General features: G+C 45.5%; 1 protein-coding gene across 1 annotated transcript in view; it reads right to left on the bottom strand.

The window, feature by feature from the left end:
* Positions 1 to 25,421, bottom strand: part of LOC309559517 (RAC-beta serine/threonine-protein kinase A) — a 123,746-nt gene that overhangs the window by 8,178 nt on the left and 90,147 nt on the right. Inside the window, exons 6-12 of the mRNA XM_082262797.1 lie at positions 23,832 to 23,963; positions 23,106 to 23,171; positions 19,998 to 20,066; positions 4,847 to 4,969; positions 3,403 to 3,531; positions 1,353 to 1,567; positions 379 to 466 (exon numbers count right to left, since the gene is read on the bottom strand). Of these exons, the coding sequence (XP_082118923.1) occupies positions 379 to 466; positions 1,353 to 1,567; positions 3,403 to 3,531; positions 4,847 to 4,969; positions 19,998 to 20,066; positions 23,106 to 23,171; positions 23,832 to 23,963 (822 nt within the window). The remainder of the gene's footprint in view (positions 1 to 378; positions 467 to 1,352; positions 1,568 to 3,402; positions 3,532 to 4,846; positions 4,970 to 19,997; positions 20,067 to 23,105; positions 23,172 to 23,831; positions 23,964 to 25,421) is intronic.

Raw genomic sequence — 25,421 nt, 5'->3', positions numbered from 1 at the left:
GGCAAACAAGGAAGCGACGTTCTACTTATCGCTTCCTGTTTGTGGGTTTCTGAGAAAAAGGATTGTACATTCCGCTCTGTTCTGTGTAGCCATTGATGCATCGCTCCTGGGCTTCGCGTTTGGACAGTAGAGCCTGGGAAAGGTGGTAGCGGGGTGGGACCCCCTTCTGCCACCCGCAGAAGTGATTGAGTGGCTATTTAGCCACTTAATCACTTCTGCTAGAAAGGGAAACGCCAACTGAAACATTTTCATACTGGGATGATGCCTGTAGGTGCAGGCATCATCCCAGTATAACCACTGCAACCCGAGGACGTCCTATGGGTCGGCAAGTAGTTAACAACAAAACTACAGAAGCAAAATTACTTATCTGTAAGTTACCTTTCTCTGGTCGACATCTTGCCAGTTGATACAAGAAAAGAATCGATGATCTTTCACCTCTTGGGCGTCATTGGGTCCACCTCCAAGCCTGCAATGTGCCATATAATTAATGAATAACCTCGCAATGGGTACGTAATGAAAATTTAATCTGTAAACAGAAGATTCTGTTTCACTAGTCACACTAACCCCTTCTAGTCATTTCAGAACGCATTACCCACTGCAACAAAACCCAACCACTTCTAAACAATTGCATTTTTGAAAATAAGAGTAGCTTTGACTGAGGTGGGTGGTATGCATGCCACCAGCAGGCAGGGCTTAATCCTGTTTATTGGGCAAGATAATTTAATAGTTTATAAAAGCCTAGAAAGCCATTATAAAGAGAAAATATTCTGCAATGTTAAATTAAAAATTATATTAACAGTCCTACTGGAATGAATAAAACATTACAGAAAGGATGAAATGTTTTACCTGGAGAAATTCTCGTTTCCTTCAGTGCGGATAATGTAACCAAAAAGCTATTTTTTTAACAGAAGGATCAATGAATCTGAATTCTGATCCTCCACCTCAGCACAGATCAAACAACCAAATGCCTAGGCTTTTAGGAGAGCAGAAGTTGAGAATACATTACATGTTCTCTTTAAAAAAAAAAAGTTTCCATTCCAGTGAAACCAACAACAAAATGAATGATAATTGAGAACAGGTCAACTTTAAAATTGCATGACCTATATGACAGAGCATGCCAATCTGTGCTCATTCATTTTTATGGAACTGCTAGTTAACTACCTTGGAGTGTTGCATTATTATCTACAGAAAACATAACGTACATTGAACGAATAATGTTGTTAAGCACCCGACAGTCAGAGTTAGCCATTGATGATTTAACATCCGTTATCCAACACTGATAACTAAAAAGAACACCAATGAGCTCTTCTCTAGAGATTTGGATGTAAGTAAGCAGCAGGGGGTCTCTTTACCTTTGTTTTGGATCCTTTTTAAGTAGGCCACTCAACAGGGACTTAGCTTCAGGACTGAGTGTTCGTGGGAAGCGTATTTCTTCCATGAGAATGAGTTCAAACAGCCTCTCGTGGTCCTGGTTGTAGAAGGGTAATCGGCCACACATCATCTCGTACATCACAACTCCCAGCCCCCACCAATCAACAGCCCGACCATAGTCGTTATCTTCCAGCACCTAAGAAACGTTCAGTTTTAGTAAAGGTAAACACACAAAGTATATATAGAAAATGTTCTGTCAAACACTGTAAAATAATGCACCCATTTCTGTGATCCACCTACCCTGCTGTGTACTAGGGATGCAGATAACACCTAAAGACAATCAAAGCCACCTCCTATTTGACCTACTTAATGCTGGTGACCCCCAAACCTACTGTAAGTGCACCCAGTATCTACTCCTTCAGCCAAATCACTTTTAGCTGGCAAGCAGCCGATCACACACATCCACACATTTTATTTATAGATGTAGCACCCTCCTAGATAGGTTGTTAGGATGTTGGGTAAATGTAGTCATTTCTGGTCCTCTGTATTCTTTGGAGCAGCTGTTGATTGCTGTGGGCTCTGATGGATCTCATAGGCTGCAGGTTTGTTTCATAATCCTAAAACATAGTAGGCTGGAAAGTCAAATGAGCAGCTTGAATATTAATTGTGCTTCAGCCAATTCCTGGAGAGATGTGCCCAGCAGGTGGTCTTCCCTTTAGAGCAGCAGGGATTTCCTGCTGGAGGGATTCCACCTGTAAGAATGGGAGGTGCCTTAACCACTTTACCACCGGAGGATTTTGCTGTCTTACGTCCAGGCCACTTTTTGCGATTCGGCGCTGTGCGACTAACTGACAATTGCGCGGTCGTGCAACGCCATACCCAAACAAAATTTACGTCCTTTTTTTACCATAAACAGAGCTTTCTTTTGGTGGTATTTGATCACCTGTGCGATTTTTACTTTTTGCGCTATAAACAAAAAAATGTGTTTATTTTAAAAAAACAACAATATTTTTAACATTTTTTTTATATGAAATTCCTCCCAAAAAATTTAAAAATCCAATTTTTTTTAAATTTTTGGCCAATTTGTTTTCTGCTACCTATGTTTGGTAAAAAAAATCACAATAAGCGTATTTTGATTGGTTTGCGCAAAAGTTATTGCGTTTACTAAGGGAAAGATTTCTGTCATTTTTTTTTTTTTTTAACGAGTAATGGCGGCGATCTGCGATTTTTTTTGCGGGACTGCGACATTGCGGTGGACAGATCGGACCCCTGACTTACATTGACACTTTTGGGGTTACCAGTGACATTACTACAGTAATCAGTGCTATATATATGCACTGTTACTGTAAAAATTACACTGGCAGGGAAGGGGTTAATTTTATTGGAGAACACTCCGATCTGTCACTCCCTGTCACTTAGGAGATCCGCCCGCTCTGTTTACACAGGCGGGCGGATCTCCAAACTAGATTCTCCAACGATCGGGGAAGAGCGGCGACTTCAAAGTAGTTCCTGCACTACTTTGGCACGATTTTAATGCGTTTTGAGGTATAAAGCCCAGAGCCATTGCTCAAAATCGTGGCAAAAAATTGTGTCGCATAAGTGTGAAAGGGGCCTAATAGGAATAGTGCATGGTCCTCTTTAAGGAGCGATCTGGGATCAATAAGACCTCAGATCTCTCCTACAGGCTGGAAAGCCTTTTATAAAAAGAAAAAAAAAAAAAAAAACAATCTTGGCTGTCCAGCCGTATTTACAACTGCCAGGCCGGGCGTGACTGTATAACGTCGCGCCCAGGCCTCCGAGAGTCAGAGACCGCCAGAGACCATTTGGTCCACCGTATTCTCTATGATATACTTTCGCCGGCGGTGGATTCCTTCTCCGGCTCGCCGATCGCACGGGTAATTGGTATGGAAGTGGTTAAACACACACAAAAAAACAACCACAAGACTTTAATATCACTTTAAAAGGAACATGTTAGGTGTACATTATTACATGTCATAGCTACTTTAGGACGACCCATAAATCAAGTGTTACCTCTGGGGCCAGGTACTCTGGAGTCCCACAAAACGTTCTCATTGTAGCGCCGTCTGTGATGCCCTCCTTACAGAGTCCAAAATCTGTAATTTTTACATGACCATCTTTATCCAGCATAAGATTCTCCAGCTTTTGAGAAGAAAACAAGAAATTAGCAGGAATTCCTTTACACCTAACTTTAGCAATAAACTGAAACGTTGAAGATTGCTGCCAGTGCAGCGAACTCAGTTTATGTCCTCGGAACAATGACCCAAGAACAAAAACATAATACTGCAGCTTACCAATCCTTAGATGTGGTGGCTGCAGTAGTCACATTTATTAGGCTTTTTTTCCCTCTTATTTTCATCTGGTGATCCTGTCCTAGGGTGACAAAACCCACTCACTGTATTCTATGGAGGGGTAATGTCAGCCTAGGAAGTTAGGTGTCAATTAAAAAAAAAAAAAGAAATTGCTGTGTGGATGTCTTCAGCATACGCACAGACAAAACCAATTAAAAAAGTGTATTTTTTTGGGGGGGGGGGGCTACATGGAGCTGGCGAACATGGGAGATAAATCATATTACAAGCAAAATAGTGATAATTTGCTGTGACTGTGTGAATGCTGAAGAAGACATCTGCATGCCAGACCCCTTAGCGTTTTTGGGCCACAGTATACAAGGCTCCAAGACACTTAGAGAGGATGGTATGCCTTCCCCTTTGCACTCATGAGAAAATATGCAATTTCCAACATATTCATTGTAAAATAACCATTCAACACGCTTCTCCCCACTCCAATCAGCTATAAGCAGGAAGAAAAAAAGCTCACAAGCAACTGGATTGCTTTGAACCAACTGCACAGTAGGAACCTGTTCACAATGATGTGTTTTTGCTGTGCTTTCACCCTACTAAAAGCTAAAAAAAAAAAAAAAATTCCTTTCAAATCCTATGGGACACTTCACATAAGTGCGGAGCGTTTTTTTAAAAGTCATGCATCTTTGGTACCCGGGTTAAAAAAAAGCCCCTCCCATTGAAATAAATGGAAAATGCATTAAAATTGCACTACAGTTGCATTTATGGTGCGCTTTTTGAGTTACATGTATATGTTTCCAAGTGCATGCTTGTAGTCAGGCAACCATAAAAAACGCATACGTTTTTGCAGTGTTTTTTCAGCGGAGCAGTGTGGAAAGGCTCTTAGTGCTTCCAAAGGAATTTTAACAAGAGGATAGAATTTAGCAGCCTCAGGGCTACTTCATTTATGCACTTACAGTCAGCAGTGGAATGAATCCTAGCTGTTTGCACCAGCCATTGCACAGATTTGGTATTTTGACTTTAATTATATTGATTTAGTTTTTTCACCATGGAGATTTGATGTATGTGAAATGTCCCCTTAAAGGACACAACAAACAACCATAACAGGCTCAAAAGTCAATGAGACTAATCAGGACAACATATTGGTTTCTACTTGCCTTAATATCTCTGTACACCACGTTCCTGGAGTGGAGATATTCCAGGGCGGACACAATCTCTGCACCATAAAATCGTGCCCTCTCTTCTGTGAAAACTCGTTCACGGGACAAGTGAAAGAACAGCTGTGGGGAGGAATGGACAAGGTCATTAACAGTAGGGGAACCATTTCTACAAATTAAAAAAAAAATAATAATAATATACACACATATATAAATGGATTTTTGTAAAATCTTACCGTAAAATCCTTTTCTCTTAGCTCATTGACAGACGTAGTCCTCGGTGATACAGCACCTTGGGGTTATGTTGCCTCCACAGGAGCAGGACTAGACAGGAAATAAAAATGCTCTGGCCACACCCCAGGGGCAGTCCCCGAGGGTATATCCTCTCTCTCTCCGCCACAGCAAATCAGTTATGTCACAAAAGCAGTGCTTAGAGAATTTAACCCAACCCAACTCAAAAACAGAGGGGCGGGGACTACGTCTGTCAATGAGCTAAGAGAAAAGGATTTTACGGTAAGATTTTACAAAAATCCATTTTTCTCTATCGCTCATTGTCAGACGTAGTCCTCGGTGATACAGCACCTTCGGGAAGTCCCAGAGCAGTATCACAAATGAGGGGTGGGAAAATGGAAATCAAATCCCAATCTAGAAGGCCCAACCGGTGCCAACTAGAAGTTTACAATGCTCATCCTTAATGATGAGACTCAACAAAAATACATTTTTCAAACAGAAAAAAACCCTCGAGGTAGACCACCGGTCTCCTCAAATTGCGGCCTGCAAAACCTTGCGGCCAAATGAGGCATCCGCCGATGCCATCACATCAATTTTATAGAATTTTGTAAAGGTATGTACCGACGACCAGGTGGCCGCCTTACATACCTGGACCACTGACGCCTGATGGCGAAAGGCCCAGGAAGTACTGAGCGCTCGAGTGGAGTGCGCCCTAACAGGGAACGGAGGACTCTGACCCTTAATAGAATAAGCCTGTACCACCGTCTGTCTAATCCATTTGGCAATGGTCACGGCAGATGCAGGCAACCCCTTTCTGGGGCCATCCGTGATCACAAAAAAGTGAATCCGTCTTACGGAATGATTCCGTAGCTTTCAGGTATACCCTGATTGCCCGAACCACATCCAAGGAATGCAACGCATGTTCCCGATGATGATTGGGCTGAGGACACAAGGAAGGTAGTACAATATCTTCATTCAGATGAAAATCTGAAACCACCTTAGGAAGAAAGGATGGCTTGGGATGAAGTACTACCTTATCCCTATGAATCACTAGGTATGGGGACTGGCATGATAATGCAGCCAGTTCTGACACCCTGCGAGCAGAAGTGATAGCCACCAAGAAGGCCACCTTCTGGGATAAAGTAAGCAAGGGAATCTCCCTGATGTTTTCAAAGGGAGGTTTCTGTAGAACCGACAAAACTAAATTAAGATCCCAGGGCGGTAAGGGCGCGCGGACTGGTGGAGCCAGATGCCGCACCCCCTGGATGAAATTCCGCACCAAGGAGTTGGTAGCTAAAGGTTTCTGAAAGAAGATTGCTAATGCTGAAACTTGACCCTTGATGGTGCTCAAGGCTAGTTTCTGCTCAACCCCTTTTTGCAAAAAAGCCAATATTCGAGTCACCGAATAGGTACGTGGAGGAAATCCTAAAGATTCGCACCACGCAATATAAGTCTTCCATGTGTGATAATAGACCTTGCTGGAAGTCGCTTTCCTTGCTTTAATAAGGGTAGGAATGACTGAAGTTGACAACCCTCTGTCCTTCAGTACTTGGGTCTCAATGGCCAGGCCATTAAAACCAGCGACTGTAAAGCACAATGGTAAATTGGTCCTTGAGACCACAGACATTCCCTGAGACGAAGTTCCCACGGAACGTCTGCGACTAGCATGTCCAAGTTGGCCAGGCCGGCTTGACGAGGCCAGCCTAGAATTTCTAGGACCACTGGCGCTGACTGGATCTGAACCAGGCGTCCCTAGAGCTATCTGGCCCCGACCATCCGAGAAAGTCTGGTCGTTTTCTGTTCCCACACATTTATCAGATACCTGATTCCTATCAGGAAGGGTGATCTTTTCAGGTTGAACCTCAGGGACCGAAGTCACCCGGCTAGAGGCTTCTTGGTCTGTCTGGTCAACCAGATCCGATTCCTGTGGAGAATAGAGACTAATCTTAGGAAAAGGTAAAGGAAAAGATCTATTCAGGGAACGGTGACTACCGCTCCCTGTAGTACTTAAATGTTGGAAGGGAAGAATCGCACCGGTAGTGGTAGTCGATGCTCGATCTAATATCCTGAATACCGGTGAAAACGTCCCCCCACCCTCAACCCGGGTGGGGGCGCACCTTCAGGCTGTGTAATCCTTTGCTTCGGGTTTGGCTGAGTCGGTCCTCTGTTTGTCCGACCAGCCTTTCTTGAACCCTCCTGGAGGAGTCTTGCCTTTCCCGCTTGTTCCAGCCGGGCGTACGTACCCTTTATGGGCGGTAAAGAAAGGTCCTCGCTTGTTGCGAGGTCCCTTAGCTTTAGCAGCCTGTGGCAAAAAAGTGCTCTTGCCCCCAGTGGCATCCTTAATAATTTCATCTAGGGTGGCCCCAAATAGACGATTCCCCTGAAAGGGGAGATTCGTCAAGGTCTTTTTGAGACCTAGGTCAGCTGACCAGCATTTTAACCACAGCACACGTCTGAGGATTACCGCTGACATAGATGCATGCCCTAATAGGGGAGTAGTGTCCAAGGCTGCGTCACAGATAAACTGTAGCCCTTGTATGATCTGTTCCATCAAATCTGATGTTTCCTGGGGAATATCTTTTCCCCTAAGGTCTTGGCGTACCAATCTCGCCCATTCCGTAAGTGTCTGGGAAACTAGACCAATAACAATTACTGGTCTAAATGCTGACCCTATCAGGGAGAAGATAGTGCGGGACTCTGCTTCCATCTTCCGATCCACCGGATCCTTAAAGGACGAAGTGTCCTCCACTGGGATAACCGTGGCTTTATTCAGCCTGGAAATAGGTGGATCCACTACTGGTGGTACCGTCCATTTCTTAATGAAGGATTCCTCAAATGGATAGCGTCTAGCAATACGCTTGGAAATCGTAAAGGTACGCTTAGAATGCTCCCATTCTCCTTTAATTTTATTACCAAAACACTTGGGTACAGGAAAAACCTTCACCGTTTTGATGGGCTTGTTAGTACCAAAGGGAATCTCTGTTTCAGTTGCATCTGCCGGTAAAACCTCAAGTCTTAAGGTTTCCCGCACTGCCACAACTAGTGCGTCCACCAATGCTTCTTCCTGAATTATAGCGGGAGAAGGAACGTCCTCCTCACTGTCTGAGGGAGCTTTACCTGAGGTAACAGCCCTTGCAGAGGGACCTGCAGCTGCAGTGACCATCTCTGAATCTGAGTCAGAGGTGTCAGATAATATAGGGGTAGGCGGGGGTTGCTTCCTTGACCCCCGTCCCTGACAGGCTGCCTCCACCCGAGCCACCAAAGACTCCAAAACTGCTGTAAATGCATCCATACTCTGTGCACCGGCGGGTCCCGTGGCCCCCTCGAGGGAAACAGGTGGGGGAATTTGTGTGGCAGGGTCCATGATTATTCCAGTAACTTCCCGGATAATACAATTCAATTAAATAAAAAACTTTTTTTTTTCAGACCCCCAGCGCCACAAAAGCCCCTTAGTGTTACCTGCTAGGGATCCCTATCGATCGAGAGAGAGAGAGAGAGAGAGATAGACCCCCAGGCTCACCACTTGATGCTCAGAGTTTAACTGCAACAGGTTACAGCGCTGTCTTCACAAACAGGAAGTCTTTTGGCTGGCTGCCCAGGAAGAAAGGAGGCGGCTCCGCCCCTCTGCACGCCTTCAGGCGCCTCCCCTAGCTCCACGAGGTGTTTGGATCACCTCAAACATGGCCGCCCCCATGCTGGAGACACGAGGCTACGCCAAAATGGCGGCTCGTGCGATCCAGCAAAAAAAAAAAATAAAATGGCGGCGGCCTGTACCGAATAGCGGTGTGCTGCAGAGCACACAACACCTTCTCTGCATGGGGATTTGGCGTGGTTGGCGGTACCGGCCCTGGCGGACCGCATGGCCGTTCGGAAGGCCTGCTATAGCTGGAGATTTGACTAGGAAGGCAGTCTACATGTCCGTGGCTTCTGACTGGTAGGTACTTTATTATTATCATAGTAAGATTCCCAGACTGCCACTGATTACAATCTTTTTAACATGTATACAATTAGATTGTTAGCTCCCAAACCAAGCCTCCTGGCTTTTTGCACATAAAATCACACTCAAAGTAGGGGGATCTGTGCCATGTTATAGGATAGAGGGGGACTCTATCTTACCATACAGAGAGGGGCCCGCGTTCACCACAAGACCCGTCAGGGGAAAAGGGGGAACATACTACTCACCATACCGGAACCAGGCGGGCACCAACTCCTGACAGTACCCCTCTCCACCGGGGCGGGAGGGCTGTCGACCAATACGGACGCCGTGACTCATGGTCCTTGGCGTTTCAGCGAGACGTTTAACTCGCGGGGTCAGTCCCCCAGTGGGAATATGTCGCGGCCGACCCAGCGCGGAGCTATGGCCTGCACGCGCTCGTAGGCTGAACTGGGGTGACCACCGGATCTCAACATCCAGCCCGTCGCCCAGTTCAGCTTTCTTGCTTGAAGATCTCACAGGAACACTGGAGAAAAAAGCTGTCTAAAAAATCTTTTTAAGAAAAAAATCTTGCCAGGACCGAAGATCCCAGCAAGGTATCTAGGTCCTTACTCCTGACTAGACAGAAAAAAAAACTGATTTGCTGTGGCGGAGAGAGAGAGGATATACCCTCGGGGACTGCCCCTGGGGTGTGGCCAGAGCATTTTTATTTCCTGTCTAGTCCTGCTCCTGTGGAGGCAACATAACCCGAAGGTGCTGTATCACCGAGGACTACGTCTGTCAATGAGCGATAGAGAAATATATATATATATATATATATATATATATATATATATATATATATATATATATATATATATATATATATATATACACACACACAAACAAACATACATCATACACACACAGTATCTCACAAAAGTGAGTACACCCCTCACATTTTGTAAATATTTTATTTTCATGCGACACTGATGAAATGACACTTTGCTACAATGTAAAGTAGTGAGTGTACAGCTTGTATAACAGTGTAAATTTGCTGTCCCCTCAAAGTAACAACACACAGGCATTAATGTCTAAAGCACTGGCAACAAACGTGAGTACACCCCTTAAGTTAAAATGTCCAAATTGGGCTCAATTTGCCATTTTCTCTCCCCGGGGGTCATGTGACTCATTAGTGTTACAAGGTCACAGGTGTGAATGGGGAGCAGGTGTGTTAAATTTGATAATGCTCTTACGCTCTCATACTGGTCACTGGAAGTTCAACATGGCACCCCATGGCAAAAAACACTGAGGATCTGAAAAAAAATTGTTGCTCTACGTAAAGATGGCATAGGCTATAAGAAGATTGCCAAGACCCTGAAACTGAGCTGCAGCACGGTGACCAAGACCATACAGCAGTTTAACAGGACAGGTTCCACTCAGAACAGGCCTCGCCATGGTCGACAAAAGAAGTTGAGTGCACGTGCTCAGCGTCATATCCAGAGGTTGTCTTTGGGAAATAGACGTATGAGTTCTGCCAGCATTGCTGCAGAGGTTGAAGGGGTTGGGGGGGTCAGCCTGTCAGTGCTCAGACCATACGTTGCACACTGCATCTGTTATACCTGAAGGGTTTCACATGTACTGTCACTTTAAGGCTGGCTCCACCCAGGAGTGATGACAAGGGTCAAGGGGCAGAGTGGCCATCTTTAGACACATGTAGAGATGTATTGATATGCAGAGCTGTCCTGTAATGCTGTACAGTGAGTCCTGAATAAACAACCATTGTTCCAGACCAGAGTCCTGTGTCTCTCACAACACGGAGAATATAACAGTGGCGACGAGGATGGGATTTACAAGGTTACTATCCGTGTGAGAAAGGAAAGGAAGAAAAAAAACTCTGGATTGTCAGGAATACAAAACCCACAGAGCCCAGCAGGAAAATGTCATTGATCGGGACATTAAATGAATTTGATGGCGAACAGACAACGTGGATTTCTTGGATTGAAAGATTAGAACAATATTTCTGTGCAAATGCCATCCCAGGCGACAGGCAAGTAGCAGTTTTTCTGACACTGGTTGGTGCTAGGACATATGACACTCTTAGGGATCTCCTTTTCCCTGAAAAACCAGCAACTAAGACTTTGGCAGAGCTCCTGACACTGTTAGGGAATCACTTCCAGCCTAAACCACTAGAGATTGCAGAAAGATTCAGGTTCTATCAGCGGCAGCAGCAGCCGGGTGAAGATATTAAGGCTTATGTGCTCGCCCTTCGCAGACTAGCCTCAACCTGTTCTTTTGGGGAGTACTTACCAACTGCACTGAGGGATAAGTTTGTCATGGGACTGAATAGTGAGTCTAGCCAAAAGAGACTGTTAACAGAGAAAGACCTTACCCTTACAAAGGCAATTGAGATAGCTTCAGTGATGGAAATGGCTGTGAAAGATACAGAAGCTTTGAACCCCCAGAGCAGAAGGGGAGAGGTTAAAGAGGAAGTTTTCAGAACAGCAGTCAAGCAAACTGCAGCTAACTGTAAATATAGAACCTCACCAACCAGGACGTCAGCTTGCTACCGTTGTGGGAATACAGACCATGATCACAAAGTCTGCCGGTTTAAGGATCAGCTCTGTCATAATTGTGGAAAGGCAGGCCATCTGAAACGAGTCTGCCGTAGTAAGAAGGTGCGAAATAAACAACCTCTGAACCTCAGGACAAAGGCATATATGGTGGGAAGATATACATAGTCATCTGAATCAGAGGATGAGGAAGTGCTCCACAGATTGGACATACATCATATGCATTCAACACCCTCAGCAATGACTGTAGAGGTAACCGTGGAAGGAAAGAAACTCAAGATGGATGTAGACACAGGAGCAGCAGTTTCAGTTATCACCCAGAAACAATGGAGAAAACTTCTGATCCGAACAACTGTCCGTCCAACACCAATCAAACTGCAGACATATTCAAAGCAGATACTCCACCCACTGGGTTACGTGAAAGTACAGGTATCCTACAAGGGTCAGACAAAGAGAATGCCATTATATATCCTAGAACATGGGGGACCCCCTCTTTTTTGGGAGAGACTGGATTGCTCACTTTGGCATGCCAGACATCGCCATTAACCCCTGCAACAGCGTGACCATCCCATCAGGGGATGAAGAGGGATGGGTGAAGTCCCTGAAACAGCGATTCCCGCAAGTCTTTGATAACCATTTGGGAAAAATAAAGCATGACTGTGTGAGACTCAGGCTGAAACCCAATGCCCAGCCTAGGTTCTTCAAAGCTCGGACGGTACCTTTCGCACTCCGAGCAGGTGTGGAAGCTGAACTAAGCCGGCTGGAGGAACAAGGTGTCATCTCAAAGGTAGAGCACAGCGAGTGGGCATCACCAGTTGTACCAGTAAAGAAAGCGAATGGGGACTTACGCATTTGTGGCGATTTCCGCATGGCACTAAATTCTCAACTGGAGATAGACCAGTATCCCCTACCCAGAGTAGATGACATTTTTGCCTCTCTTGCAGGAGGTCAAAAGTTCACCAAGCTTGATCTCAGGCAAGCTTATTTACAGTTTGAGGTCCACCCTTCGTCCCGCAAGTTTCTAACAATCAACACTCACAAGGGACTGTATGAATACAATCGGATGGTGTTTGGGGTAGCCTCCGCCCCAGCCATTTGGCAACGCAAAATGGATGAGATTTTGGCGGACATTCCTTTCACACAGTGCCTGTTAGATGACATGCTCATCACGGGCCTGACGGACCAGGAACACAAGCATAACGTGGAGCTTGTGTTGGCGAGACTGCAAGAACAGGGTCTAAAAGTGAACTTGGCGAAATGCCAATTCATGGTACCTAAATTGGAGTTTTGTGGCCACCTTGTGGATGCAGAGGGTATACACACCACGGAAGCCAAAGTTGATGCTTTAGTAAAAGCTCCAGCCCCGACCAACGTCCAGCAGCTGCGATCATACCTGGGCTTGCTGAACTATTACCACAAATTCCTGCCGGATCTAGCACACACTTTGTTTCCATTAAACAAGCTTTTGGAGACACACTCCAGATGGAACTGGTCGGCTGCACGCCAACGTGCTTTTGAAGTTTCTAAGCGAAAGCTGTTGGCGTCACGCATGCTCGTGCACTATGACCTCCAAAGGCCTCTCACCTTGGCTTGTGATGCCTCACCCTATGGTCTAGGGGCTGTACTATCTCACGTTTTACCAGATGGGTCAGAGAAACCTGTGGCATTCGCCTCCAGGTCCTTGACAAAAGCAGAAAGCAATTACTCTCACATTGACAAAGAGGCTCTGGCGCTCATATGGGCAATTAAGAAGTTTCATCTTTACCTGTATGGTAGGGGAATTCACCATACTGACTGATCATAAACCACTCCTTCAGATCTTTAGCCCTGACAAAGGCATCTCCCAGACGACTGCAGCCCGTCTTCAACGCTATGCCCTATTCTTGGGAGCATATAGCTACAAAATCCAGTATCGCAGCCATGATGCCAACGCTAATGCAGACGCCATGTCCCGTCTGACAAGGACATTAACAGACTTCTCCACCTGTCAAGAGTTGTCGTTACACCAGCCTGTCCTTTCTGTCTTCCGGGAAGTAGCAGCCCATACAGCAAGGATACCTTCCTTAAGACAATACTCTCCTGGGTACAGTACGGTTGGCCTGCAACTGTCACACAGGATTATGAGCCTTACTTCCGTAGGCGTCTGGAATTAACTGTGTCTGGCAACTGTGTTTTATGGGGAGACCGAGTGATCGTTCCACAGACCCTCCGGAGACACATTCTGGAATTGCTACATACTGGTCATCCGGGGGCACACGTATGAAACAAACGGCCCGAGGCTATGTGTGGTGGCCGAACCTCGACTCCGATATCACGACATATGTGAATGCGTGTGCTGGATGTGCACAAACTGCGAGAGACCCTCCTCGAGGGTGCGTCCAGCCCTGGACTTGGCCCACGGTTCCCTGGTTTCGCCTACACTTGGACTTTGCAGGCCCGATCAGAGGACACACCTTTTTGATCATTATTGATGCCCATTCAAAGTGGCCTGAGGTCGTTCCTGTTACTCAGCCAACGACTAAGGCGACGATTTCCATACTGTTACATCTCGCTGCTACGTTTGGATACCCCAGAGAAATTGTCACAGACAACGGTGCACAATTCACAAGCCAGGAGTTTCAGGGTTTCCTGACTGCCCACAACATCAAACACAAGTTGACCGCACCTTACCACCCGGCTACAAATGGTCAAGCAGAAAGGTTTGTACAGACCTTCAAACGCTATTTCAAAGCTACTGTGGCTACAAGTAAACAACAGTCCCTGTCACCCCAGCAGCTGGACTCCTTCCTTTCTGCTTACAGAACCACACCACATGCAACCACTGGGAAAACTCCAGCTGAACTTCTTTTGGGTCGGCAGCCATGGACTGTTTTGGATATGCTCCGCCCTCAAACGGTCCAGGAACATGTACGGCAGTCCCAAGACAAGAGGGTCGAACACGACGAGATTCCCCGGTTTACAGCCCAGCAAAAGGTATGGGCCCGATCTTATGGCGCTTCCAACACTCGTTGGCTTCCTGCTATCGTCGCAGAGACTTTGGGACCCAAAATGTATAGGGTCTGCCTGGAAGATGGTTCCATTTGCAGAAGGCATGCGGACCAATTGCGTCCTCGTTCTCAGCTGCCCGAATCCCTGACATCGGCTGCACCTCCAGTGTCTCAAGGATCTGCTCCTACCGGATCAGGAGGCATTGAGACTGATGCTTGGGGAGACTCTGAACTTTTGAACTCAGCTCCAACAGAGCCCTCCAGCCCTGGTCCAGAGGTCTGCTCACCCTCTGAGCTAGGGAATCCCCTCTTGGCCCCGCCGGTGTCCATTCCGGCCAGCCCTGCTTCCTCCAGCCCCGAGTCGCTGGGTGCCCGTCCTCAACGACACTGTCGCCCTCCTGACCGGTTTCAAATGCAAGACCGGTTACGAGACTTTCGACGGGCCCGCCGAAAGTGATCCGCTGCCATTTTCTCCCCGGAGCTTCCCTGGAAGTTGTTCTCACATCCGGACATGGAAGAAACCATGTAAATCTCCTGAGTTGGAGGACTGTATTGGACGATTATGAGTTACTGTTTTATGCCTGTTCTCGTTTTGTTGTTTTTTTTTTTTTTGTTTTTTGTTTTTTTTAGGTATGGATGGAAGGTGTTATACCTGAAGGGTTTCACATGTACTGTCACTTTAAGGCTGGCTCCACCCAGGAGTGATGACAAGGGTCAAGGGGCAGAGTGGCCATCTTTAGACACATGTAGAGATGTATTGATATGCAGAGCTGTCCTGTAATGCTGTACAGCGAGTCCTGAATAAACAACCGTTGTTCCAGACCAGAGTCCTGTGTCTCTCACAACACGGAGAATATAACAGCATCACCACACTGGCTGTCGTCCCAGAAAGAAACCTCTTCTAAAGATGCACAAGAAAGCTTGCAGTTTGCTGAAGACAAGCAGACTAAGGACATGGATTACTGGAACCATGTCCTGTGGTCTGATGAGACCAAGATAAACTTATTTGGTTCAGATGGTGTCAAGCGTGTGTGGTGGCAACTAGGTGAGGAGTACAAAGATAAGTGTGTCTTGCCTAAAATCAAGCAGGGTGGTGGGAGTGTCATGGTCTTGGGCTGCATGAGTGCTGCCGGCACTGGGAAGCTAAAGTTCATTGAGAGAATCATGAATGCCAGCTGTGACACATACTGAAGCAGAGCATGATCCCCTTTCTTAGAGACTGGGCCGCAGGGCAGTATTCAACATGATAATGACCCCAAACACCTCCAAGACCAGGGCCGGACTGGCTTATCGGGATACCGGGAAATTTCCTGGTGGGCCACCGGCCCTGGGGCCGCTTTAAGATGGGGCCGCTACTGCCGCTTTAAGATTGGGCCGCCCGCTAGCGCCGCTTTAAGATGGGGCCGCTTGATACTGGCCGCTGCAACCCCGGCCCCCGCTGTTCTCCGGCTCCAGCGACGGATCTTCTCCTACGCCAGCCGATGTGAACGTCATCACGTCACATCCGGCGGGCGGCGGCGGATCATCTCCTGCATCTCTGCATGATGGCGCCGATCCCTCCCCCAGCAGCATCATCGCAGCAGAAGGACAGGTCACAGTGTGAGGTTGAGCGGAGCAGCAGAACCTGAGCTGCCACATGTAAACAGCCAGGTAAGAGTAAATGCTCGGGGGGGAGGGCTAGGGCTAGTCTAGCCTAGCCTAATACAATGCTGACCCCCTAATACAATGCAATGCTGACCCCCTAATACAATACAATGCTGGCCCCCTAATACAATGCTGGCCCTCTAATTAATACAATGCTGGCCCCCTAATTAATACAATGCTGGCCCCCTAATACAATGCTGGCCCCCTAATACAATGCTGGCCCCCTAATACAATGCTGGCCCCCTAATACAATGCTGGCCCCCTAATACAATGCTGGCCCCCTAATACAATGCTGATGCGCCACCCCCCCCCCCAAATTTTAGGGGGAGGGGGGAAACAGTATTGTATTAGGGGGAGGGGGAAATAAGCATTGTATTAGGGGGAGGGGGCCTTGGGGGGGGGGTCAGCATTTTATTAGGGAGAGGGGGCGGTCAGCATTTTATTAGGGGGAGGGGGCTGAGGGGAACAGCATGGTATTAGGGGGGAGCCAGGGGGCTCAGCATTTTATTAAGGGGAGGGGGGTTAGCATTGCATTAGGAGGAGGGGGCTGGGGGGGAACAGCATTGTATCAGGGGGAGGAGGGAAGCATTGTATTAGGGGGAGGGGGCTGGGGGGGGGGGTCAGCATTTTATTAGGGGGAGGGGGCTGGGGGGGGTCAGCATTTTATAAGGGGGAGGGGGGTTAGTATTGTATTAGTAGGAGGGGGCTGGGGGGAACAGCATTGTATTAAGGGGAGGGGACCGGGGAGAACAGCATTGTATTAGGGGGAGAGGGCTGGGGGGGCAGCATTGTATAAGGGGGAAACAGCATTGTATTAGGGGGAGGGGGCCAGCAGTGTATTAAGGGGGGGGGGGCAGCAGTATATGGGGGGGGGGGGGAGGGGGATCAGCAGTGTATTATGGGGAGGGGGTAATCAGCATTGTATAAAGGGGAGGGGGGATCAGCATTGTATTAGGGGGAGGATAAGCATTGTATTAGGGGGAGGGAGATCAGCAGTGTATTAGGTGAAGGAACTAATCAGAATTGTATTGGGGGAGGGACCCGTGGAGAACCGCATTGTATTAGGGGGAGAGGACTGAGGGGGGACAGCATTGTATTAGGGGGAGGGGGCCGGGGGGGGATCAGCAGTGTATTAGATAGTGGGTAGGGGGGCCATCAGCAGTGTATTAGATAGTGGGGAAGGGGGCCAGCAGAGTATTAGATAGTGGGGAAGGGGGCCAGCAGTGTATTAGATAGTGGGGAAGGGGGCCAGCAGTGTATTAGATAGTGGGGAAGGGGGCCAGCAGTGTATTAGATAGTGGGGAAGGGGGTAAGCAGTGCATTAGATAGTGGGGAAGGGGGGCCTGTTCCTAGAGCCTGTGGCCTCCCAGCTGGGCTGTCCTTAATTCTGTATGAGTGGTAGGGAGCCAGAGAGTGCTAAATGCCCGTTGGTTAGGGGCGCAAATTACTTGCCTTGGGTGCTGACAACCCACGCTACGCCACTGGGGCTGGCATAATAATGTTATGGGGCTGGTATGAAATTATTTCCAGGGCTGGTTTTTATTCCCAGTCCGGCCCTGTCCAAGACGACCATTTCCTTGCTAAAGAAGCTGAGGGTAAAAGGTGATGGACTGGCCAAGCATGTCTCTAGGCCTAAACCCTATTGAGAAGCTGTGGGGCATCCTCAAAATGGAAGGCGGAGGAGCGCAAGGTCTCTAACATTCACCAGCTATGTGATGTTGTCATGGAGGAGTGGAAGAGGACTCCAGTGGCAACTTGTGAAGCTCTGGTGAACTCCATGCCCAGGAGGGTTAAGACAGTGCTGGCAAATAATGGTGGCCACACAAAATATTGACACCTTGGGCCCAATTGTAGCAAAGTGTCATTTCTTCAGTGTTGTCACATAAAAAGATATAAAAGTTTAAAAATAAAATATTTACATAAATGTGAGGGGTGTACCCACTTCTGTGAGATTATTATTATATATATATATATATATATATATATATATATATATATATAGTCAGCATGCAGTATTTCACACCTTGACATCTGATTTAACTAATTAGTAGCATTTGCAACATTGCAGGGAGATATTAAATATATTTTTATTATATAATGGTAAACCATCCGGGTTTATAAAGATGTCCTTCACTCTAGAAAAAAAAAAATCTAAGGTAGCTGCTGACTTTTAGTAACAGGACATGTGCCTCTCCAGGGATCCAGCACCGCCCTCACCTGGCCTAGTTCTTCACTAGCCTCTGGGCTCCCGGCATCTTTAGTGCGGGTAGCCATCTGTGACAGCTTGCGGCTTCACAGATGGCTTCCTACTGCGCATGCGCGAGTAGCTCTGCATTTTGTTAATGATTCTGTGACCTGTGACGTGTCCCAGAAAGTTGTGGGCACCTAGGCGATTCCATTGGAAGTGGGAGCGAGTACCCATCAAAAGCAGGTATCCGCTCCCCACCAAGGAGAATTACAAGTTAAAGGTGGTAGAGGACGGGGGGGGGGATAGAAGGACTTTAAATGGAACTTCCCTTTTTGGGTGAAGTTCCAATTTGAGAAATGTTAGAATAACTGTAAACTGTGTGTTCCCCTTTTGTGCAAACCTATACATTGCAGTCCAGCGATCCTTAATAAGTAGTGCAACTGTATTAATAGCTGCCGCTATGGGGTGGGTGGGGGGAGGGGGCGCTGGGTAGAAGGACTTTAAATGAACTTCCCTTTTTGGGTGAAGTTCCAATTTGAGAAATGTTGGAATAACATTTTATTTTAAAACATAAAAAAAACATTAAAAGCATGGTTGAAACCACATATCCAGTAAACTGTATGTTCCCCTTCTGTGCAAATCTATACATCGCAGCCCAGTGATCCTTAATAAGTAGTGCAACTGTATCAATAGCTGTCGCTACGTTTGTATTGTATTCCACACACTTAGTCTTGGTTAACTATTCTCAGTCTTCCAGAAAACTCTGTTCCTGCTCCAAGTGTAATACTAACCTAATATACAGTGTCTAGAGATTTCCCATACAATTTGCATAATCCGGTTTCGGGGCATGCGTGAACTGCTCCTTCAGGGGTCCGGAAACCGCCTGGAAATTGCCATTTTAAAATTCCAGGACTTTTCCAGGTTTTTCATGACCGTACAAACCCTGAGCATTGCAATCTCACATCATCCATGTCTGGGTCAATGTTATCTTAACACACCGAAACAGCTTGCAAAATGCAGTGCGATTGCCAGAATCACATTGCATGGGTGTGAACACCCATGTGATGCGATACAGGGGTGGGGAAAAAAGAAAAGGGGTCCTGCACCATTTTGGTGCAAAAGCGATTTGGGTAATACAAAATGTGTAGCTCAAATCGCACAATACAGACATTGTATATGATGTGCACAGGAATGCGGTACGAATCACATGGAGTGCCCACAATGCACAAGTGTGAACCTAGGCTTCTTCTTCAGGGGTTTAGGGTATGCCGTATAATGTGCATTGTCAAAAATACATGAATATATAGCCCCAAAATATAGAAGAAACCTTCCCATTCCATGCCAATGGTCATGACCATTTGGCATACAACATCCGACCGAGGTGGTGGCGGACCAGACTTTTCACCGAGCACACATGGAGGATATCCTAGTTCTTTGGAAGCCTCTGTGTGCGTGTGTTGGCCACCTCCACAGACCGTTGGTGGCGTGGAATCACCACAGCTGGAAACCAACTTGTTGCCAAGGGCAGTGCTGAATTTTTACTTTAAATGAACCTGTGTACTCAATAACTGGTGAACATGCACTAAACCACAAAAGATATATTTAAAGTCCACACCTCTCCACCATTGGCATACTCCATAACAAAGCAGAGCCGGTCACTTGTCTGAAAGGCATACTTCAAAGCCTGGAAGAGAGAAGTGAAATCAATTAGCGCTCATGAGAAAGTTCTGTATTCCAACACAGTTTTAGCAGCACTAAACTGTCAATTATTCTTCAGAATTAGGTTGTATAACAGCTTGCTTACCTGTTTAAGCAATTAAAGTGGATGTAAACCCTTACATATACCCAGTGAATTGAACAGGCCCAGATCATATACAGAGATGAAACAAATCTCCCTACAGAGATGAAACAAATCTCCCTACAGAGATGAAACAAATCTCCCTACAGAGATGAAACAAATCTCCCTACATAAGTTTTATTTGTATATCTGCTATCCTCGGGTTTATATATCCTGTTCAGCACTAGGAGTGCTGTGTTGGTATACACTGTGTGACAGCTGATTGAAGGCACCCCCCCCCCCCCCCCACACACACACACACACACACACACACACACACACACAGAGGAAGGAAGGCATGTGCTGTGAATAAACCAACTCTCTGCTAATCTACCCACCCAACACAAAATTCAGCCTGGTTTTATGTCAGTTGACAATAACTTGTCAGAAGTGATCATGCTGATAACAGAAGAACTGAGCAGGAGCAAACTAGGGACTTAAGGCTTTGGAGAGAGATAAGAAAACAGTGAAGATATATGTGCCTAGGTCAAATTTCATTAATCAGGTTTACTTCCTTGACCAGGTCTACTTTTGACATTTGTGATTTACAAGTTACAATCTGTATTTATTGCTAGAAAATTACTTAGAACCCCCAAACATACATACACACACACATTATATATATATATATATATATATATATATATATATATATATATATATATATATATATATATATATATATATATATATATATATATATTTTTTTTTTTTTTTTTTTTTTTTTAGCAGAGATCCTAGAGAATAAAATGGAAATCATTGCAATACTTTACGTCACACCGTATTTGCACAGAAAAGAGTAAAGTTACCCAATTTTTTTGTATAATGTGAAAGATGATGTTATGCTGAGTAAATTGATAGTTAACATATAATGTGTTAAAGTTGCGCACGCTCGTGGAATGGCGACAAACTACGGTACTTAGAAATCTCCACAGGCGACGCTTTAAGTTTTTTTTACAGGTTACATGTTTAGAGTTAGAGGAGGTCTAGTGCTGGAATTATTGCTGTCCCTCCAACGATTGCAGCGATATCTCACAAGTGTGGTTTGAAAACCGTTTACATATGTGGAAGCAACTTGCGAATGTGTTTGCTTCTGTTCAAGAGCTCGGAGGGCTTTACATTTTTTTTTTCTTCTTTTTTTTTTTTTTTACACTGTCCCTTTAATTTTTTTTTTGGATCACTTTTATTTCTATTGCAAGGAATGTAAACATCCCTTGTAATAGAAATAAGCATGAGAGGTCCTCTTCATTGTGAGATTGGGTGTTAAAAAGACCTCAGATCTCACATTTAGGGCCGGTTCACATTGGTGCGATGCGGGAACCCTGCAAATCCACTGCGGGTTCCCGCATCGCACCTGACTCGCAGGTAGTTCACACTGCCATTTGCCAACTGCTGGGAGTGTCAATACAAAGTTAATGACACCCACAGATTAGTTTGCATATCGCAGTGCGAACTGTCAAATCAGACAGGAATTGGATAGCACAGGTGTGAACACCCATGCGATCTGATTCTGCTGCGGACCAAAAAGAAAGGGTCCTGTGCGACTGGTCTGAATGCAATGCAAATTCAGCCAATCTGTATGGCTGAATTTGCATCATCACATGTGATTTGCATAGCAGTGCGGTGTGAATCACATGTGAAGTTGACATCGCTATGGTGTGAACCGGCACTTACATTTAAAAGCCCCAAAAAAATAAAAGGCTCTTTAAGGCTGTTAGGCGGGAAGTGACGCCTCTGGTCCCCCAAGGGCATAGAGTTGAGTGGGGGCCATCTGGTCCTCACTTGACTTCCTGTCCATCACATCACCAGATCGCATTGTTTCTGCCGCTACCAATGGCTCCAGTTAGTGGCAGAAACTACCGGGAAGCGGTAGGAATGGGGGCACCTCTCCCACTGCCAATAAAAGTGATCCCGTGGCGAATCCGCCCCTGGGACCACTTATTAGATTCCAAATCGCCAGCTATACATAAAAAATATATGGGTCTTGGCAGCTAGCTGCCATAACCCCGGTATTTAACGCCAAAGTACCAACGTATATACACGGTGGGCGGTCCGGAAGTGGTTAAATCTATTAGACAGCATAGCCATCTTAAATTTACAGATACCATCAATCAAGGACAATAGTGAATCACATAATGGCAAAATAATATGGATAGGTATAACACTAACAAAATACCTAACTCAGCTAAGCCCTTAGATCTAGATTATCCAGTCCGCCAGTTGATAGTAGATTCTCAAAAGGAACAAAATAACATAGGAAAAATCCATTTAAAAGGAAAAAACTGCCAAGACCAGAGATCCCAGCAAGAAGCTTACTCTTAACTAGGCCTATAGCAGAGAGTGGGCGTATACCACCTGGGACTGCCCATAGGCAAGCTTTTTCCTGCCTAGTGTTCTACTCCCGTAGGGGGTAGTATACCGCAATGGTTAAGAAGAATCAGGAGGTGTGTCCCTCAATGAACGAAAGAGAAAATGGACTTTATAGGTGGAGACTGATAGGTTCAGCTATACATCTGCTAAAATCAACTACTTCCAGATCTCCCTGCCACTGTTCCTGTCCACCTTGGAGCTTTAGGAACGCTCAACTCCCCATGATGCATCCACTATAAAAATGAAATGAACAAAGAATCTAGCAGGGAAAGTAGGACCCTTCATAATTTGTGCAGACCCTAAACCAATGAGGAAACCTCTACCCAACTTCAGAAATGAAGACAAGTATATTATCAGAAGCTATAGAAGAGATTTCAAAAGTATATACAGCAATACAGTTGTACTGTAATGATACAATATATATATATATATATATATATATATATATATATATATATATATTAGGGACCTAAAAGGGGAAAAAAAAATAACTCAACTCCTCAAAACAGAACATACCGTTAAAAATGGATGTCTTGTATTCTGCAAGACTCTGCTCTCTGTAACTGTATGAGCCACTTCATCCTGGAGGTACAAGAGAAAATGTCAAACGATAAATCAAATGAGACAGCAGAAACACAAGTAACATGAAAAACAAAAAAGCAACTCTACAGATAAACCTTTTTTGTGGGTTTTTTTCCCCCCTTCTAGGTCTAGTTCTATTCAGGAAAATTGGATCCCCCTAGTTTGTCTGCTAGTACGGTCCCCTCCACCTAGGCTGGTTTGAGTGACTAGTTAATCAGCTCAAGTTAATTATATCACTCTCAGCTATTTATTGCTAGAGGTTGATTAGCATATAGTAAATATGTTGGTTGTTCCTTAGTTATGTTAATTATATTCCTTTGCATACGATCACGTGATCAGCCTCACCTGATTGTGTAGTGTGTAAATTTTGTGTGAGTTTTCAATAAGCCTTTCCCAGTTCTCATACAAGCTATTGCTGGCTAGTCCTGTATGCTTAAATATCTGGTTCCTATGTCCAGACTGAAGGAAGCTATATCTTGACCGGAGCACCTAAGTAGGGTGCTGGATGGCTTTAACACCCGAGTATTATTTTAATACTGCACAATATTGTTGCTAACACCCTTACTTTAGGCGTAAATAATAGCTATACCCAACTAAAAAAAGTGGTCACCGAGTGCATATATAGCAGCTCTCAAAACATCTGCAAACCAGCGCACTCACCTTGGCGATGATGACTTCTTTGCGTAAGATTTTCATAGCATAATACCGACCCGTTGCCTTCTCTCGTACCAGGATCACTTTTCCAAATGTTCCTTTTCCCAACAGTTTGAGATAGTCAAAATCATTCATGGTCTAGAGAAGAGTTCACAAATGAAAAAAAATTAAAAATATTTGCTTTTATATCTGAACAGTTAACCCAAAGAAAAAAAATAAGGTTTTTTTATTTTTTTTGCTTTTAAGCCCTGTTTACATGGTGTGATCAGCAGCGTCACCCATTCAGGGCCGTTTTTGACTGGCACGGGAATGGAAAGGTGTTGTACGCATCCCTGTGCTGGTGTCCCTTTATGGTCTATTGGGACCTACGCGACTGCATGGACACAACCCTTGTGTCGTAATATGGCATTAGGATGCAGGTCCTCAAACACAAACAGGGTGAGCTCTGCATGGGGCATGCAGCTAATCGCCCCCGTGTGAAAGGTACACTGAAAACTACTTTTAGGTTAAAGCCAAACCATGAGAATATTTTATGGCTTACATAGTTAAGGTTGAAAAAAAAAAAAAAAAAACACAACACCAGTCCATTCAGTTCAACCTGTGTGGGTGTGGATGAGTGTTTATGTCAATACCATTTCCCATATCCCTGTATACTGCACGTTGTCCAAAATGCCCATCTTAATTTTTTTGAAGCGATCAACAATTCCCGCTGACACCACCGATTGTGGAAGGGAGGTTCCACATCATTACCTCCTCCGCAGTTTAAGGTAAAACTGCTTGTCCAATTTCATAGAGTGGTTGTATGTCTTCCAAAGTCACAGTGATTAGTCACAGCAGAAAGGGATTAGCGGGTGCCAGCCAATGAATGACCGCTGGCACCCGCTGATCGAGGAAAGCCAATTTCCTTAGACAGCAGGGAATAAAATCCATCACATCCATTAGTAAAAACAGCACACATACAGTATCTAACAAAAGTGAGTACACCCCTCACATTTGTTTTAAATTATATCTTTTCATGTGACAACACTGAAGAAATCACACTTTGCTATAATGTAAAGTAGTGAGTGTACAGCTTGTATAACAGTGTAAATTTGCTGTCCCCTCAAAATAACACAGACAATGTCTAAACCGCTGGCAACAAACTTGAGTACATCCCTAAGTAAGAATGTCCAAATTGGGCTCAAATTGTCAATATTTTGTGTGGCCACCATTATTTTCCAGCACTGTCTTAACCCTCTTGGGCATGGAGTTCACCAGAGCTTCACAGGTTGGCACTGGAATCCTCTTCCACTCCTCCATGACGACATCACGGAGCTGGCGGATGTTAGAGACCTTGCACTCCTCCACCTTCTGTTTGAGGATGCCCCACAGATGCTCAATAGGGTTTACGTCTGGAGACAAGCTTGGCCAGCCCATCAACGTTACCTTCAGCTTCTTTAGCAAGGCAGTGGTCGACTTGGAGGGGTGTTTGGGGTCGTTATGTTGGAATACTGCCCTGCGGCCCAGTCTCTGAAGGGAGGGGAAACGCCATCTTTATGTAGATCCCCAGTGCCTGCAGTACTCATGCAGCCCCAGACCCTGACACTCCCACCACCA

The sequence above is a fragment of the Pelophylax lessonae genome, assembly GCF_965119305.1.
Source record: "Pelophylax lessonae genome assembly, chromosome: 7".
In the NCBI taxonomy this organism is placed as follows: Eukaryota; Metazoa; Chordata; class Amphibia; order Anura; family Ranidae; genus Pelophylax; species Pelophylax lessonae.
This window is presented reverse-complemented; position numbering and strand designations above follow the sequence as displayed.